A 15,431-nucleotide genomic window follows, 5' to 3' on the forward strand; every position below is an offset into this window, starting at 1 on the left:
GAAAACCATTCTTTTTTGTTTTGCACAGGGGCACAAACATGTGGCACAGAAGAGGCTTGTCCAGGCTCTTCCAATGGGTAAGAAATGTGAGCACGTGGAAGGGTGGGTTTAGCTCAGCTGGTTAGAGCATGGATCAGACTCCTGCATTCAAGGTTATTTTTTCATTTATATTTTTGACAGTCTCACCAACAAGGTATCTCTCCATCCAGAGGGYATGACGTACTGCCCTGGCCACTGCCTTGACTTGGTTTTGCTTCCCTGTGCCTCTCCCACACATATGGTCCATCACACATTGCTCAAACATGTCTCACTGTTTTCTTGTGCTCAGACACACACATATATCCATAGCTGGTACCCTACATCATGCACATTTCTCCTGCACGTRTTCTCTCTCACAGCCCTTGAGCATGGGATCCTTTTCTCATCATGAAAGTGTTTTGTAGGTCTCCCCAGAGGACCAGAATGAGAGGACAGAGATGAAGTGAGTGCTGTATTCCCAGCAGGAACTCTGTGTTTCTGCTCAGGTCATCCTGCCATGCGTCAGCTGTTTGGCTTCACCAGCTGAATTCCAGCTGAATTCCATGCATTGCATGAAGCATCTCATAYTCTTCAGGATGCATTTGTAGGATCCAAGCATATTGGTCATGCTGTTGTGCGTGAGATATTTAGACCACAGCTACTCTAGTAAGTTAAGCACCGTCAGACCATGGCAGTGCACCTTGTCCACACACAGCAGAGTACTGCCAACCAGGTCTGACATGAGTTTTCCAGCTTGGCCATGTCCACTTTGGCCAAGGGCTCAGGACAGACACTGAAAACTTCCTCTAGTTTCATAGTAGAGTTGTATTCATTGAGGTGGCTGTGGAGATRCACTGACAAGTTTGGCATATCTTGCCCTGGTGCTGCCTGCTTCCACTCAGTCTTGTTGGTCTCTGAGAAGTCAGCTCCTGACTTTCCACAATGTCAGTGGAAGAAGAAAGAGGATGGTTTGGAGACAGAGGAGAGACATTCAAAGGAAATGACCTTAGACTACTGTAGAAATCTGTTTCTTATATGTTTTTTCCTGAAGAAACTGCTACTTGCCAGGGAGTACTTGCTTGGAGATAGGTCCATCCATCAGGCTCATTTGAGCTGTTCTCACAGACTATCTCCACCTCTATGGTCTGTACCTTCTTTGGACATTAAGACATGCAGAGCCCTAAGGAATGGCTCTCCAAGAAAAGCCATGTGCATAACCTGCTGTTATCTCTCCCAGAGACAATATCYCTGGGCACAACACCCATAGCTCCTCTGAGAAGCCAACAGACCAACAGCTGCCATAAGGAGGCCGAGGCGCCTTGCCAGGTCCAGCGAAAGGATTGTGTTACCAACTAATGAGCTGCATAGTGATGGCTACCCAGGCAGGAAACAAAAGCAACACAAAGAGCCGTACAGCCATGCCCCAGCACCAGTCCTCTCCATTATTCACAGCAGACCTGCATCAGGTGTCATGCCTTTATCTGAGGCTTTGCTGAATAGTGCTGATCAGCCGCATGTGAATTATTTACAGAGACTATGGCTCATCTTTCTGCATACCCATCGCCAGGGCTCTGCTTCTCCCTAGTCCTCTTCCTCCTCTCCAAGATCTGAGTCCATCTGACCTCCTGCTAAGACTTGTTTTGCACTTCAGGGTGGGTGGCTGTGARGTAGTACCCTTGGCTGTGTCTTGGCACTGTTTAATTTACTAATGTGGACATTTCCCAGACAGTGGGAGGAATGCCATCAGTCTGGACATAAATCCATGGCTAATCCTTTTATATTCATGACTTGGAGTAGTAYATTCTGTAAGCTGTTTCCTGCCATTCATGCTCAGATAGGACATTGGAGCTAGGGCAGACCTGGGTCCTTCCAGAAGCTAGAAAACCAGGAGCTACCCAAAGGACACTGGACACCACCTATGAGCACCTGAGTTGAGCCCTAACTCCCYATAAACACATATATCAACAGTGAAACAAGACGAGGCCACTTTTGGGATTCTGCTTCTCACTACCACCAAGGCAGAGGCAATCTGGGGCATTGCCCTTATTCACACAAATCCTCGACACAGTAGTTCACTACAGTCATCAGCTGCTGTCTCAGTACGGTTGTTGGTTTGGTGGTGTTTGGAAAAGTAAATTCATCGCCAAAATGTGGGTTATTTGGGTCAATGGAAAGCTATTTTCTGAAACCACATTTCACCATAGCAATGCCTTGGTGAAAGTCTTGGGGTCTGTTGTTTGAAGTCACACCGCTAATATCTTGCAATGTCCCAGAGGAGACACCAGTTGATTTTGTAGATGGCACAACCCCAGCAGTGTGAGTTTTGCATCAATTGCGAACTTTGCTGGCAAATTTTTTTAGGACGTGTGGTTTTCTAGGCTGCTATAAAGCCTGCTTCTGCCTTTGTGTCATCTACACTGTACTACAGTGACTTACTCTACAGGCGTAATTTCCCTAAGAGTCACTTCTTTGGAGCTTATCCTGTCTGGCATTTGCTGAAACGGCTCTCTGATCCCAGTTCCTTTCCTTGTCCTTCACAGACTCCTTTTCCTGATCCTTGCAAGGCACTTCCTACATGGATTAGCTAAAAAAGCACTTTACTCAACCTTTTTCCACAGCTGCTCTAAGTTCCTCAGCAACCTCGTCCATCTGTTTCCCTTCCACTTTCCACTTTTTGTCGCCTTGGCTTTTGTTTGTTTGTCCGTTCATTTCCTTCTTACAGTTTTTTTCCCTGTAATCTTTTCTAAAGAAGTTTAGTTATTTGTTGTGGGGCTTTTTTGTTCATTTTTAAAGGAAGTGATCATTGCTTTTGCCCTCTTTGTTTCTCTGTCTCTTCATGCAGCATCATTTGGAGGATTGCRGGGTGGCCACAGCAGACCAGTAGATTCAAGGTACTGTGGATAACTTTGCGAGTTACCTTGCCTGATGTGTAATTACAAACCATCTGAATTTTGCTAGCCCATGGTAACRTGAAATAAGGTAAATTTAGGATTATAGGCCTAGAAACTATCCCCTGCTATGCCGTACCTGTGATGATATGATCAGAATCGACCCAGACCAGAGCAGAAATGGGACCTCCTTAAAGCCTCACTGCTCTCAGGGAGGTGATSCCGTGTCAGCCRTGGAAAGGTCCGTGTTTCACGTCCYGGACTGCGGAGAGGATTGCGCCAGTGGGCCRAAGCAAGCAGCCAGGTTGCATGGGGAGTGCACCATGRTGGGTACCTCTGAACTGTTGGGGGGCAGCCTGACATTTCCACAAACATGTTTCTGAGATCGTTTTACTGTTGTCTATAAAATGTCACCATGAGGAAACTGTTTCTGACCTGAAGGGCTTTTTAATTTAGCAGAGAAAGAGAGAGCAGGTAATTAAACTCCACAAAAGACCTCTGCGGGAAGATGCTAGACGCTCTGCCACTCTGTTTCTTAATCAAGGTTGTGTTCTTTCTGCAATTAGCTCAGTGCCACTGATGGAGCCTCTGGGCAGCCCTGATSCATAAAGGCAGGGCATTTACGTCGCTGCTGTAACTGGAGGCGTGCTCTCTGCAGCRCGGACCAAACCCGGCTCTGTGGTCTAGCCTGGCCGATGACCTGGCGTGGTGCTTTCTTCCCAGGGGAAGGCAACGGCTGTCAGATCAGGGAAAACTGCTCTAACGAGGGAGAGGCTTTTCCACATCAGTGAAAGGAGGAGGGAAGGAGGAAGGGGCAGCGGTCCGGCACGGATGGCGAGGACACCAAGGGCAGATTTCATGAAGGGATACGTTTACTCCAGGCCAAGCCCAGGCCAGCAGAGCTGGCTCTGCTGCATCCCGTGGCAGGGCAACAGGACACTTTGAACTGGGACCTGGTCCCAGCGCTGCTGGGAATGATGAGTTCTGCTTTCCAAGGCAAATGCATCCTAGAAACCGGAGCAATAGTCCCTGTACTGGTCCACAACAATGCAAAACAGGTGTTTTGAATGTTTTTGTTCATTGTTCCAGGCCAGTAATAATTTGTGTATAATCATCATAAAAGAACTGGCAGCCTCAGATCCACTGATACCATTTTTTAATTAAAATTGGTACAATAGGGAAATCCGAGAACAACAAAGTATTCAGACAAGGTGAATGGAGAGAGCTGGGCTAACCTGGCAGCCATCCTAGGAAAATCATAGAAAAGCTTGTACGGAATTCAGTGAATAAGCAATTAAAAACTGAAATGTAATCAATGACATTCAAGGTTATTTTATGAGGAGATAAGGCCTGTCAAAACAAGTTTGGTTTGCTGCTTTGAAGTCAGTTTTTCTAGTAACTGCACGAAAGGAATATAATCTTATAAGATGTTTGGTTTAATGCTGTTTGCTATTAATGTTACACAGTAGGAAACAAGAACAGATCAATGGAGAATTCCTAAAAATAGGAGATCAGTTCAGAATCATCTTTGAGTGACAGTGTTATGATGGAATTTTGCTATTAAGCCCATGATTACTACATCTGTGACTGGGATGTAGAAAGAATTTATGTAATCTATAATAAAAATTTCAAGTAATGTGAAGACTTATGGAGCAGTCAGTTGTGAAAGAACTGTGAGGATCTTAAGATGTACCTAAGCCAAACAAAAGGGGCACTCACATGCCAAAAATGCTTTCAGGATCAAGCATTTACACCTCAGGCTAACAGAAAGTGGACTGGACTTCCGCAGAGACGACAGCTCTGTAGAGTGTGCAGGGCACGCAGCACACCGGCCCAGCATGACACTTGGTGAATAAGCAGCCAATTGATCCATAGCTGTATAAACGGGGGAGGAATAGACGAGGACAGTTTTGTCTTCAACCTATAGAGCTGGAGAGAGGTAAGGAAGAACCAGACAGAGGTTTTTAAGAACATGTTGGACAAGCAGTTGCCAGAAATGTTTTAGGTCAGGTTGCTCCTACCCCGAGACACAAAGGCCATCTTGAGAGCCATTCCCTCCTTAATCCCCACGAGTGTCTAAACACCCAAATGTCCCTCAGACTCCAGGATGAGGTTTCCCCTGGAGCTTCATGCCATCATGGATGGTGGGCTGTTCTGTCTCTTCATGTCACCTAGCTTAAGGCTGGAGAGCRCCCATGGGAGCTGGAGGAGATGAGGCCTCCCTACTCAAAGGAATAATGACGCTGAATGAGCAGGAGGAGGGAGAGGGGCTGCCACACCAAGGAGGAAGAAGATAGCTCCAGATGGCAATGAAGAGAGAGCAGATAGGAAAGGTAGCCCCTGGGGAAGGGGGCAACATCAAGGCATCTTCCTGGTGAGCCTGCTCGAAGAAAGCCATTCCTTCAGATACAATAAACCTGCATTAGCTGCTTATACATTACACTACACAGCAGTGACAGYACTCACAGCAAGAAGGAGGCTGCTTGCTCAGACCAAGGGAGTCCAAACTCAAGGGAGGCACTGAAGGAGCAGCCAGCCAAAGAAGTGCCATTGCTGGCATGGATACAATAAAAAATGGCAGGTTCCAGAGGATGGAGATGACATTAGTCCTCAACAGCTAGCTAGGAAAGGAGTTGAACGTCCCAGGTCTGCATCTGTTCCTCTCAGGTTCCCATCCACCTGTGTGKGCTGCACAGTTTCCAAGGAATCAATCCACACACTGTTTCTTGGACAGTTCATGGCTTCCGAGATCTCCTACTGTATGTGCTCTGGGTGGACATCACTCATGAACTTGCCACAGCTGCACTATCGCAATGTAAGCACCCATAGCAACCAGTTTGAACACAGCTTGAAGTGACTTGCACTGAGTATGGATCCTATGGCAGAGCAGAAATCTCACCACAAGCCCTGGACCACCCTTGTTGTCTGTATCTGCCATCCATTCCCAACCAAAATTGGTCAGGTGTGCTGAGACCCCTTGGGGAGCTTAGACCCCCATGTCTTCTTCCTTCCGGATAGCAACCAAGTGAAACACGTTCTTTCAGCTCTGCTTCTGCTACTCAAGCTCCCATTTAAAACACAGGGCAAAGATAGGTAATTCTTGGTAATTTTTATCACATATATTTAGCATTCCCACCCTGCATGCCATCTGTCTGTCTCTTCGCAGCTTCAATTTTTTGGCTCTGAAGTAAGCTTTTGCTGGCAGTGAACATGTTTGTGTGTGTTTGGGAGATGTTCTGGAGACCCTGCTGAACTCCAGCCAGGGAAGACACTGGATTTCAGGGCAAAAATGATTACCATAATTACTCAATACAACAAATTATTACAACAGTGTATATCCCACCTGGGCTCCAGACCCAATGGCTAATGCAATACCCAAACACAAGGAAGAGCCCTTCCCTGGTCCTGAAAGAATTTGTAAAAGGATAGAAAACAGGGTGGAAAGGATTGGGAAGGAGCAGAGAGCCCCAGGTCACACAACTGCTGGGGTGGTGCCCTGCACAGATGCATATACATCTGCTTTTGATGCCAAAAGCTGTGAGTTCGGTCTCCTTTAGCAGCATTTTGCTTTTTGTTTGGCAGAGGCTGAGCTCCTGCCATTTAATGAGTGGTGGTGGCTTTTTAAGTCAGTGAAACGGTCTGTAGTATTGATTTGCAACATAAGTACATGATGTAATTTTGCCTCTTCCATTTTAATCCATATTTTCTATGAGTGCTATCATTGGAGCTACTGATCCCTTTGAACACACATTAGAGTGAATTTCTCCTGTTCACAGGGAACCAGAACTGCAACTACATGTGACCTTGGTTCCCCTCCTTCCACATAGCAATTCTCAAAACCTTTTCCCCCTCCTATTTCTGAGCTCCCTGTGAAGATTTGACTTCTATTTTGGAAATCATTGCTCATGGGAGAAGAAAGATCATGAGATGATCCACAGCCCCACAGCAGAAAAGGCAGCAAATCCCTTCAGCAGAGCCTCTGTCCTAGGTTAGGCTACGAACTGTTAATACAGCCTGCAAACTTTGGAACAAAAGATCTTTTTCTCCTTTCCTGTCTTTAATATTGAAGGTCTGTAGGAGACTTTGAGTTAGTTGTTTTTGTGAAATGCTCCTGTATTTTTGCAATGACAGTCAGGACAAATACACTGAGGTTAATTGAAGGGACCAAAAAACATTTCCTCTCTCAAGTTCATTACTGATTTGTGGGGAAAACTCAGAAATAAACCTTTAAAATGTTAATAACGTTGCACATAATATAGAATTCCTGGCAACTATCAGAATGTTTAGATGAGAAAAACTTAGGATACAAACAGAGTAAGATAAACCAGCAAGCACAGAATTTGCAAAGCTGTGGAACTAAATTTAGGTATCAATTTCCACCTTGATAACAAATCAAAATACTTAATTTTCTCTTAAACACATGCAAATAGTGTTGAATCACATGACAACACCTTTGGAAAATCATAGATATGGAAGTGACCATGATGAGATTGCTAGCCACTGGCAAATTAACTCAGCGAGGTACATTACTCCAGGGGCATTATATCAGGTGGCTGCACTTACAGTTGGTTTACTGAAGTGTTGAAGATGAAATCTAGTCTATAACTTCAGGCATTTGAGTGTGTAAATTCCCATTTTGCCCTCTATGCCAGGGAATCATAGTTGCTCGAAGACAAAGAGAAAAGATTGGATCTGAGCTTCSCTGCCCTACCCAGAAGACATCACTAATGTATTTCTCACCCTCTGGTCTCCAGACCAAAACAGGGATGTGGCTCCAAAGTGGCACTGGCTCAAAGAGGAGCTCCCGCTTCCAGCTGGAGCAGACTCAGAGTGGGATGTGTGGGAGGGAAGGGAAGACGACGCTCTCACCTGTTGGTGAAGACTTTGCTGTAGTTGAACACCTGGATCTCCAAGATCTCATTCCCRTCGATGTTGCTGGCAACTGGCCAGCGGAAGGTCTGCAGAGAAAGGACAGGATGAAGGTGTTAGGCTTGTGGTGGCAACGGGCACAAACTGAAACACAAGAAGTTCCACTTGAATGTAAGGAAGAACTTGATGGTGAGAGTGACAGAGCCCTGGAAGAGGTTGCCCGGAGAGGCTGTGAAGTCTCCTTCTCTGGAGATATTCAAAACCCTCCTGGATGTGGTCCTGTGCGATGTGCTCTGGGTGACTCTGCTTGAGCAGGGGAGATGATCTCCAGAGGTCCCTTCCAACCTCGACTGTTCTGTGATTCTGTTTAAGCTGCTGGAGAGTTGTTGCAAGCTAAGATGAGAGGTCCATAAAAAAATGCTAACTCTCTCTCTGTCCATGGACAGTGAGACTCACTCTAGCCTCTCTCTCTCTGTATATATGTATATATGTTTGTGTGTGTGTTTATATATACATATGCACACATATATATCCCTTTCTTTGGAGGATTTTTTTCTCTCTCCAAGCCAAGAAATCAGCCTTTCAGCCTAAATCACTGGAACTTCATCCAGTTTTCTGAGTCATGGCTCTCCTGTGGCCTCCTGAAGCTGAGCAAACCCATGATCAAGCTGCTATCAGTGCATCGCAGGAAGGCAGCAGCACTGAGTGGCTCAGAGCCAGAGGGATGGAAATGCAGCTCCCTAGATGCTGATGTAGCAGGACAGATTCCCTAAGTCAGTCAGAGGAGCGACAGAATTGCATTCAAAGTCTTGAAAGGAAAGTGTTTATGAAGCAACTTCACAGGAAGAAATTTGCGACTCTTCAGAAATATGCCAACACTTGTCTTATAAGATAATCTTTTCCTCTTTATGTTCTTTACAGTGAGTCAAGGAAACAAATGAAAAAAAATCCTGAAATATAACAGAAAAAAAATAGAAATGGACCCACRATAGCAATGTCATTTTGCTTGTCAYRAGGAATGGGAACRAGGGCCCTGTACCCAGCAAAGCTGCCGTATACCACATTTGCAGAACAGTGGCTCAGTTAGGGTGCTTCTCAGTAGACACACGAGGGATGGGGTGGCAGGTAGACTGTAGAGACTATCCCAGCGAGGACACTTCTTGGAGCATCCCACAGTAATCTGCTCGCACCACAGTGCTAYCCAATGGCTTTATCAACGTGCCACTGACAGCGGCCAGAAGATTAGAAAGGGCATCCCAGATACACCAGCTCAATGCTGCTGTGACAAGCAGCTGCAACATTTGATCAAGCCCTGCAAATAAGGCCCTTACTCTCCCCAAAATGCTCCGGAGATGAATCAGATGAATCGGGCAGCAGTGTCTGACAGCAGGGTCTCAGCCTGTCCACACTACAGCCTGGGGCAGACGCCAACTCTGCCGAGCAGGGCAGACTGCCCAAAGCACGTGGTGCCCTCCAGCCCGCCCCTGCTCAGAAGAGGGCTCTGGTTACAGGCAACTTTGCAGGGAAAATTTATTGCAAAGGACATGCAATGGGTGTTTGCAAGGGGATGACTGCCACCCTGATGTCCTCTCTGGTGGTCCTCACACCACTGAAATTCCTGGCACGTGAGGAAGGCAAGGCATCTTTACTTCCTCCTGATTCATCCTCCCTCCCACCACCTCACTCCTGATTTTATAGTTACATTTACTTTAACTTCTCCGCTGTGAGGATGAGGCCAGTAYGTAATTCAGCCTTTCCTCGTACAACGTGTGCATTGCTCTCTGTTTGTTTCCTCCCACTGTTTTGATGCTCAGTAAACCAGTACTAGCTAGGCTGATAAACAGCACGGTCACACAGGCAGTAATTACAGGATTCATTCAGCAGACGTCTGTTCCCTCCTCCCGTTACCAGCTCATCTCTGGCCTGAGAAGTTGTCGTATCCCAACTATTCAAGGGCTGTGGGTGGACAACCAAAGAACACTGTGCCCAGATAGTGGAGTAGATGGTTCAGTACCAGGTACTCTTTCCCYCAACATGCTCTCTTCCTCTGTGACCCTCAGAGACGCTGCAGTGAAGTGGACAGATCCCGCCATGGATGATCACAGCAGGAGCCCCTCAATTTCCACAGTCTTCTAGAAATTAGATTGATCTCCTCTATTATTTGGTGGGATTCAGGAGTGATTGTGGAACTGGAAGTTGGGGTAGCTGGTTCAAAGGAAACATCACTAATAGAAGGTGGCTCTGGTGCACTCCTGAGGGCCAGATACAAACAAAGCTGTCTGACCTTTTAAGGAGTTACCAGAAAGTCTTCCCTGAGAATATCATCCTCTACCTATCCATAGACCAAATCTGTGGGAGGAACAGCAATGAGTGGGTGTTCCTGWCTCTGTCAAAAGCGAAGCTGGGGAAGACTTTGTCCCTGGTTCTTGGGCTATACATGCACAGGACAGAGCTATCCCTTGCTCTGTGTGCACGTACAAAACGAAGCTCAGTGAAGTCCTAATCTACAATTAGATCTTCTCCAGTAAGCTGACCCCAGGCCTCAGGTGCGGCTACCAGGGTAAGGTGTAGAAATAAAAGTAGGCACCTCTCTCTGTGTTAATGGTTTGTCAGGAAGTAAAATAGGAAACAAGGTCACTTAGAAGTGCAGTGGCCTGGAAAGACTGCCAAGTTCCCCACAGAACTGCCTTTCTGAGAGCTTTCAGCTTCAGGAAGCCTGTTCGGGGATGTTGATGTTGCAGCCCATATGCAGCCAGAGAGCAAATGTTGAAGCATCGCGTACCCAGGAGAGCACCTGCTTCTGCAGCGTGGATGGCAGGAGGCTGGGCACCACAGGGGACCAGCAAGGGAAACGTGACGCAGAGGAGCAAGCTCCGATCTGCCGTGCTCTCAGACAATGATGTATTACCCTGGGAACACTTTTGCACTGCTATTTCCTCTTAATTATTTTTGGCCTGGGGCGCACACGTGCTTCTCTGTGTGCCCTCGCTGCTGTTAGAGGATGTCTCCAGCCCTGGAAAGAGTAGCAGCATTGCCTAGCCAGCTCTCCAGCTCCAAAAAGAGATTGTTTCCAGAGATGCTTACATTTGCAGAGCCTCTGGTGCAATTTGCTTAAGACCCTTAAGAGTTTTGGCTAAAATCTTGGCAGATGCAGTATAAGGAATCATTTTCTATTGGCAGAAATGGGGTGCACCTAGGATTCTTGAGGTTGAACCTCAGAAAAGGACTCTGAGATCTGAATTCTGCTGCAGATCCCTTGAATTTGGGTAAATCATTTAGCACAGAGTCCACACCAGATGCCCTCAGTTTTGAGGTTAAGAATCAGGGATGGGATTCCTCTACCTTGACTTAGACACCTACAGGTCACTTACTTAAATCAGAGCCAGTTGTCCTGGTTTTCTGTCACTGGAGAATCTTCYAGCACTTCCAGCATACAAACCAAGTCATGGCTCATGCTCTGGGGGCCCACACTGTTTCCAGATAGAGTCTATCTAACCAAGACTATGTGTGCCTCACATCTAAGGGACTGATTTGTGGTACCCACCCTGTTCCCCACTCATTTTTTAGATCCATTTTTCTGTGCTTCTAGCAGTGAACCCCGTAACAATTTCTCTGTTCATGGTTCTCCCTTTGGCTGCTGTGTGCACCTCTCACTGTCGTATGATTTTGAGCTGTTTGGAGATGTGGAAGTGGGATCTTCAGAGTCTGGGCCACGTCTAGCACGTCGTGGGAGTAAGTCTGACAATAGCGAGTGAACCTGACTGCATCAAGGAGGCTGCAAAATAAGAAAACTGATGGAAATGAAAGTCTCTGTACTTATCTCTGAGTTACAATCACCACAGCCACAGCAGCTATAGCAGCAAAAAAAAAGCAACTCAAAGGAACAAGTTTATAGCTGATTTTTTTTCCTAAGATAGATGTTTTTATGTTATTTTTTAAGCCTAGAAAAGATTATTAGAGTCACACAGCCTGACCTCTTACAAAACCCAGGTTGTGGGTTTTCATGTTTCATTTAGAGGTTTCTAAAATACAGATGCCTTGAGGCTGAATGAGAATGTGGTTTGCGAAGGGAGAGGAAAAAAGAAGATACCCAGAATGCAAGCAGCAATTAATTATACTTCCAGATAAGTAGCTTCCACAGATGATTATCTTCATAAACATTTGCACCACATTTCTACTTTAAATGCATCAGCTTCAGCAATCTTTCCTTGGCTGTTGTTCAACCTTTGCCCACCAAATTAAGCAGCTACCAAAACTTTTTCATTCAGCCTTTTAGCAGCTCCCTCAGGTTTCATCCCTTGCTGGATGCACGCAGGGAGCTGCCCTTGCGCTGAAGCCACAGCACACCAAGGCAGCATTATTTGCAACTAATCAGAACAGCATTTTCCCCCAAAGAACCAAAATAATCCGAGTGTGGAGCTGCATCCTCCTTCTAAGGGAAACGTGTGTCTTTGGTGCAGGTCAGAGTAACATGGTGTGAGAACATTTCTGCAACTCGCTCTGTCTCACTCTGCGCGTGGCTCCGGGCTGGATACACAGTGTGCAACGAGGTGCAAGGCTCAGGCAAAGCAGTGTCCTAAGCCCAGACCACAAACGCCCAGAAGGGAGACCCAGATGGGCTTTGTGCCGAAAGCGCATAGCACTGGCTCTCCGAGAGAGCACATTTTCTCATTGCAAATTCATGTCACTGGTGCCAGGTCAGCCGCAGGTCACCCAAGGACCGGGGCTGCGTTCACACATCCTCGTCCCTTTACAAGCAGGTTTTCTTTACTTTTAACATCTCTGCAGGGTGCTGCCCTCCATGTAAGCAATGAAAGAGGGTAAATGTTTGGCGCTGAAATTTTCTCGGTTAATTTATAACAGGCCTTGAGGGACCACTTTCCTAAATCAATTAGAAGTGCCTGTGCTGAAGTGAAATACCATGTGGCATTTAATGCGGCTGAGAAGCTAGCACAAGCCAGCACGCCTGTACCTACCAAGCAATTCAGCGGCAAAGGCAGCAGAAGCATGCATCATCTCTCAAGCTTGCGTTCAAGCCCCTTTCCACTAAGCCACTAAAATCCACCTACAACAGTGACTGTGATAAATCCCCAAATCTAAAAGTGCTCCCTAAATTTGGCAGGCACTGAAGCTCCTTGTCCATCCTCTCTGGTGCAGCCTCTCCTGTGGGAGCCGGACCTTTGCGTGGGGCTGCACCACGTGGCTGCTCTTCACTCTATATCCCTAATAATCCGTTATCCATAATAATGCCAGAGGGCTCCTGGGACAGGGAAGTAGGGGATGGCTCAGAGGCAGGCTGGAAGGCTGCTCCTAGAAAGTGTCTTATATCTGTTTAAAAGCTGGCAATGCCATTCTGTTTGAGCAAGAGCAGTGGAGTTAGTCAGGTGAAAGCCACAGGCTTTAAATTTATCCAGTGCAGATAGGCAGTCTCGGTGGCCCACAGTGTCATCAACCATGGTGAACAACACTCTACACGTGACAGCAAGGCAGGGCCAATTTCTGCTTCCCACAAGCTAAGCAATTCAGAAGTGCCCCACACACCTGGAGGGGTAAAACAGAAACCTGGAAGCTGTATTTGCACCAGCTATCCCAGTTGARCCCACCACCATAAAATAGATGCAAGTGGGAGCCTGGAAGGGATGTAAACCCTCATGCTCCAGGACACATGCCGACTTCTAACCACCAMGGTCAGGAGGAAAGTATCCTTCGAGGACAGCTATCCCAGAGGTTCCCTTCAGGGCCAGTCCAGCTGTGTGCCGGGTGGGAGAGRGGGAAGGACAGGGCTGCACAGCTGGAGTAGCATCATGTGGATCCCCAGTGATGCGAAGTGGCGCTGGTGCTCGTGGGGACAGAAAGAGATRGCAGCAGATAGGTGAACACGGCTGATCTGACCCTGCTTCATAACTACCAGGTTCTGGGGGAATGAAGCTTTGCACAACTAAAGACCACTTCCATTCCCCTACCCAGCAYGATCTTGCTATTCCTTGTTTTCCCTGTTCTGTCCAGCTGCAGCCAGACTGTCTCTGAGCCATTGCAGGCTGGCAGCAGTGCAAAGCTGCCAGTATTATATACCTTGTCCTTCTCAGCTGAGCCCGAAAGCTCAGCCAGGAAGCAGAGAGCGACTCTCCTCCCTTCCTCCTTGGCATATCTGGAGTGCCTTGTAAACTACCTGGTAATCTAAACGGAAGAAGAGCTAGTCCTTGGAGAGGAGAARCGCAAACAGTTCCCCCCCTGGATTCCATCACATTTAATTTCTTCTGCAGTGAGGGAGCTGTAAATTAACAACTCGCAGCTGCTGACCAGCTCAAGGCCTAACGTCAGGGAGCAGAGACCTCCCGCCGCAGAAGTGCGAGGCGAGGACGTTCACTAGCCCATCCCAGGGGCCCGTCAGGGGCTGGTACCCGGGGGCAGCCGCCCTCCTGAGARCACCAGTGCGGGGACGTGGCGCGGCAGGGACAGCTCTGCTGTTAGAGCAGCCTCCGGGCTGCCCTTGCGCCAGCCCCTGGGTGGGAGCAAGCAGCGCTCAGCCCTGGCTCGGCACCATCCTGACCACCTCCGGGATACTCGCCMTGCTCCCTCCCCATCACCAACGCGYGGCAGGAGCACATCCGTCACCGTGGCATTGCTCGGCACTCGGGCTGCTCCCAATAGCTCCCTTCCTTTCATTTCCCTTCTTCCTTCCCTTGCTGGTTGGCTATTAATTCTCCTTACTGGTTTTATTGTTAAAAGCTGCATTAAAAGTCCTGTGGAAAGCTAAGCAAGTGATGTCAGCTGGGTCAATTTATCTGATTTATTAACAAAGGGAAAAAAAAGATAGAAACACAGAAATGCCCTTGCAGAATGCAGAAGCCAGACACTTCCCAGCRAGGCTGTTTTCAAGCGAACTGAGAAAGGGCATGTTTGACAGGTGATGTCTCCCCTTTTATAGCTGCTGGGTGTTTGCAGCACCTTGGAGCCTTCGCGGGATGCACATCCTGACACCACCCCTCTCCCCTGGCTTTCCAAGCCACGCAGGTGTCTTTCCAAGACATCACATCTCCTGGTCATGGGAAGAATCAACACAGGGCTACATTTAAGACTACATGAGACATAGCCATGGGCTTAACTGGCTATCTTAGTCCAGCACCATTACTAGACTTCTCTTTTCCTTCAGCAATGCTTCCTCCTATGGTCGTGGGAGAGCACCAGGACAAAGCCCTCAGAAGAGGAACCATTTGGGAGGCACACAGGACACGGCACAACTGTTCCTGATTACATAAAATAGAGCTAAAGAGCTGCATCTACCCTCAGGAATAGCCAGCAGCTTATCTTCGCCAAGCTCTGGAGAAGCACAGGTTTTGCATAATTCATTAAGCAATGAATAAAAAATAATTGCAAAAGAAAAAAAAAAGAATGAAACTAAATAAATAGAAATCATCGGGGCAACCCAAATTCAGCCTGCTAGCACGTTCTCATGAATGTTAAGTAGTGGCAGGGAAGGCTGACGTCCTTGTTAACTCTATCGAAAAAAAAGCTTCTGGCTTCAGATGAACCTAATAATTTTCTGGTTGTCCCTAGCTCCGAGACAAGGCAGGGACCTTCCTCTTCTTCCTCACCCTGCTTCATGTCCCCTCTCAGAACCATTTTGCTCAGCTGCAAAAGCCTCCCCCAGAAAGG

The 15,431-nt window shown here is 47.2% G+C and overlaps 1 protein-coding gene across 4 annotated transcripts in view; it reads right to left on the bottom strand.

Annotated features, from left to right (window-relative positions):
* Positions 1 to 15,431, bottom strand: part of OTOF (otoferlin) — a 111,180-nt gene that overhangs the window by 82,949 nt on the left and 12,800 nt on the right. For all 4 annotated transcript variants that reach the window (XM_085305684.1, XM_085305683.1, XM_085305682.1 and 1 more), the window contains exon 3: positions 7,776 to 7,864. In XM_085305684.1, coding sequence (XP_085161810.1) covers positions 7,776 to 7,864 — 89 coding nt within the window. The remainder of the gene's footprint in view (positions 1 to 7,775; positions 7,865 to 15,431) is intronic.

The sequence above is a fragment of the Rhea americana genome, unplaced genomic scaffold (genome assembly GCF_003343005.1).
Source record: "Rhea americana isolate MKP2758 unplaced genomic scaffold, rheAme1 scaffold_225, whole genome shotgun sequence".
NCBI lineage: Eukaryota > Metazoa > Chordata > Aves > Rheiformes > Rheidae > Rhea > Rhea americana.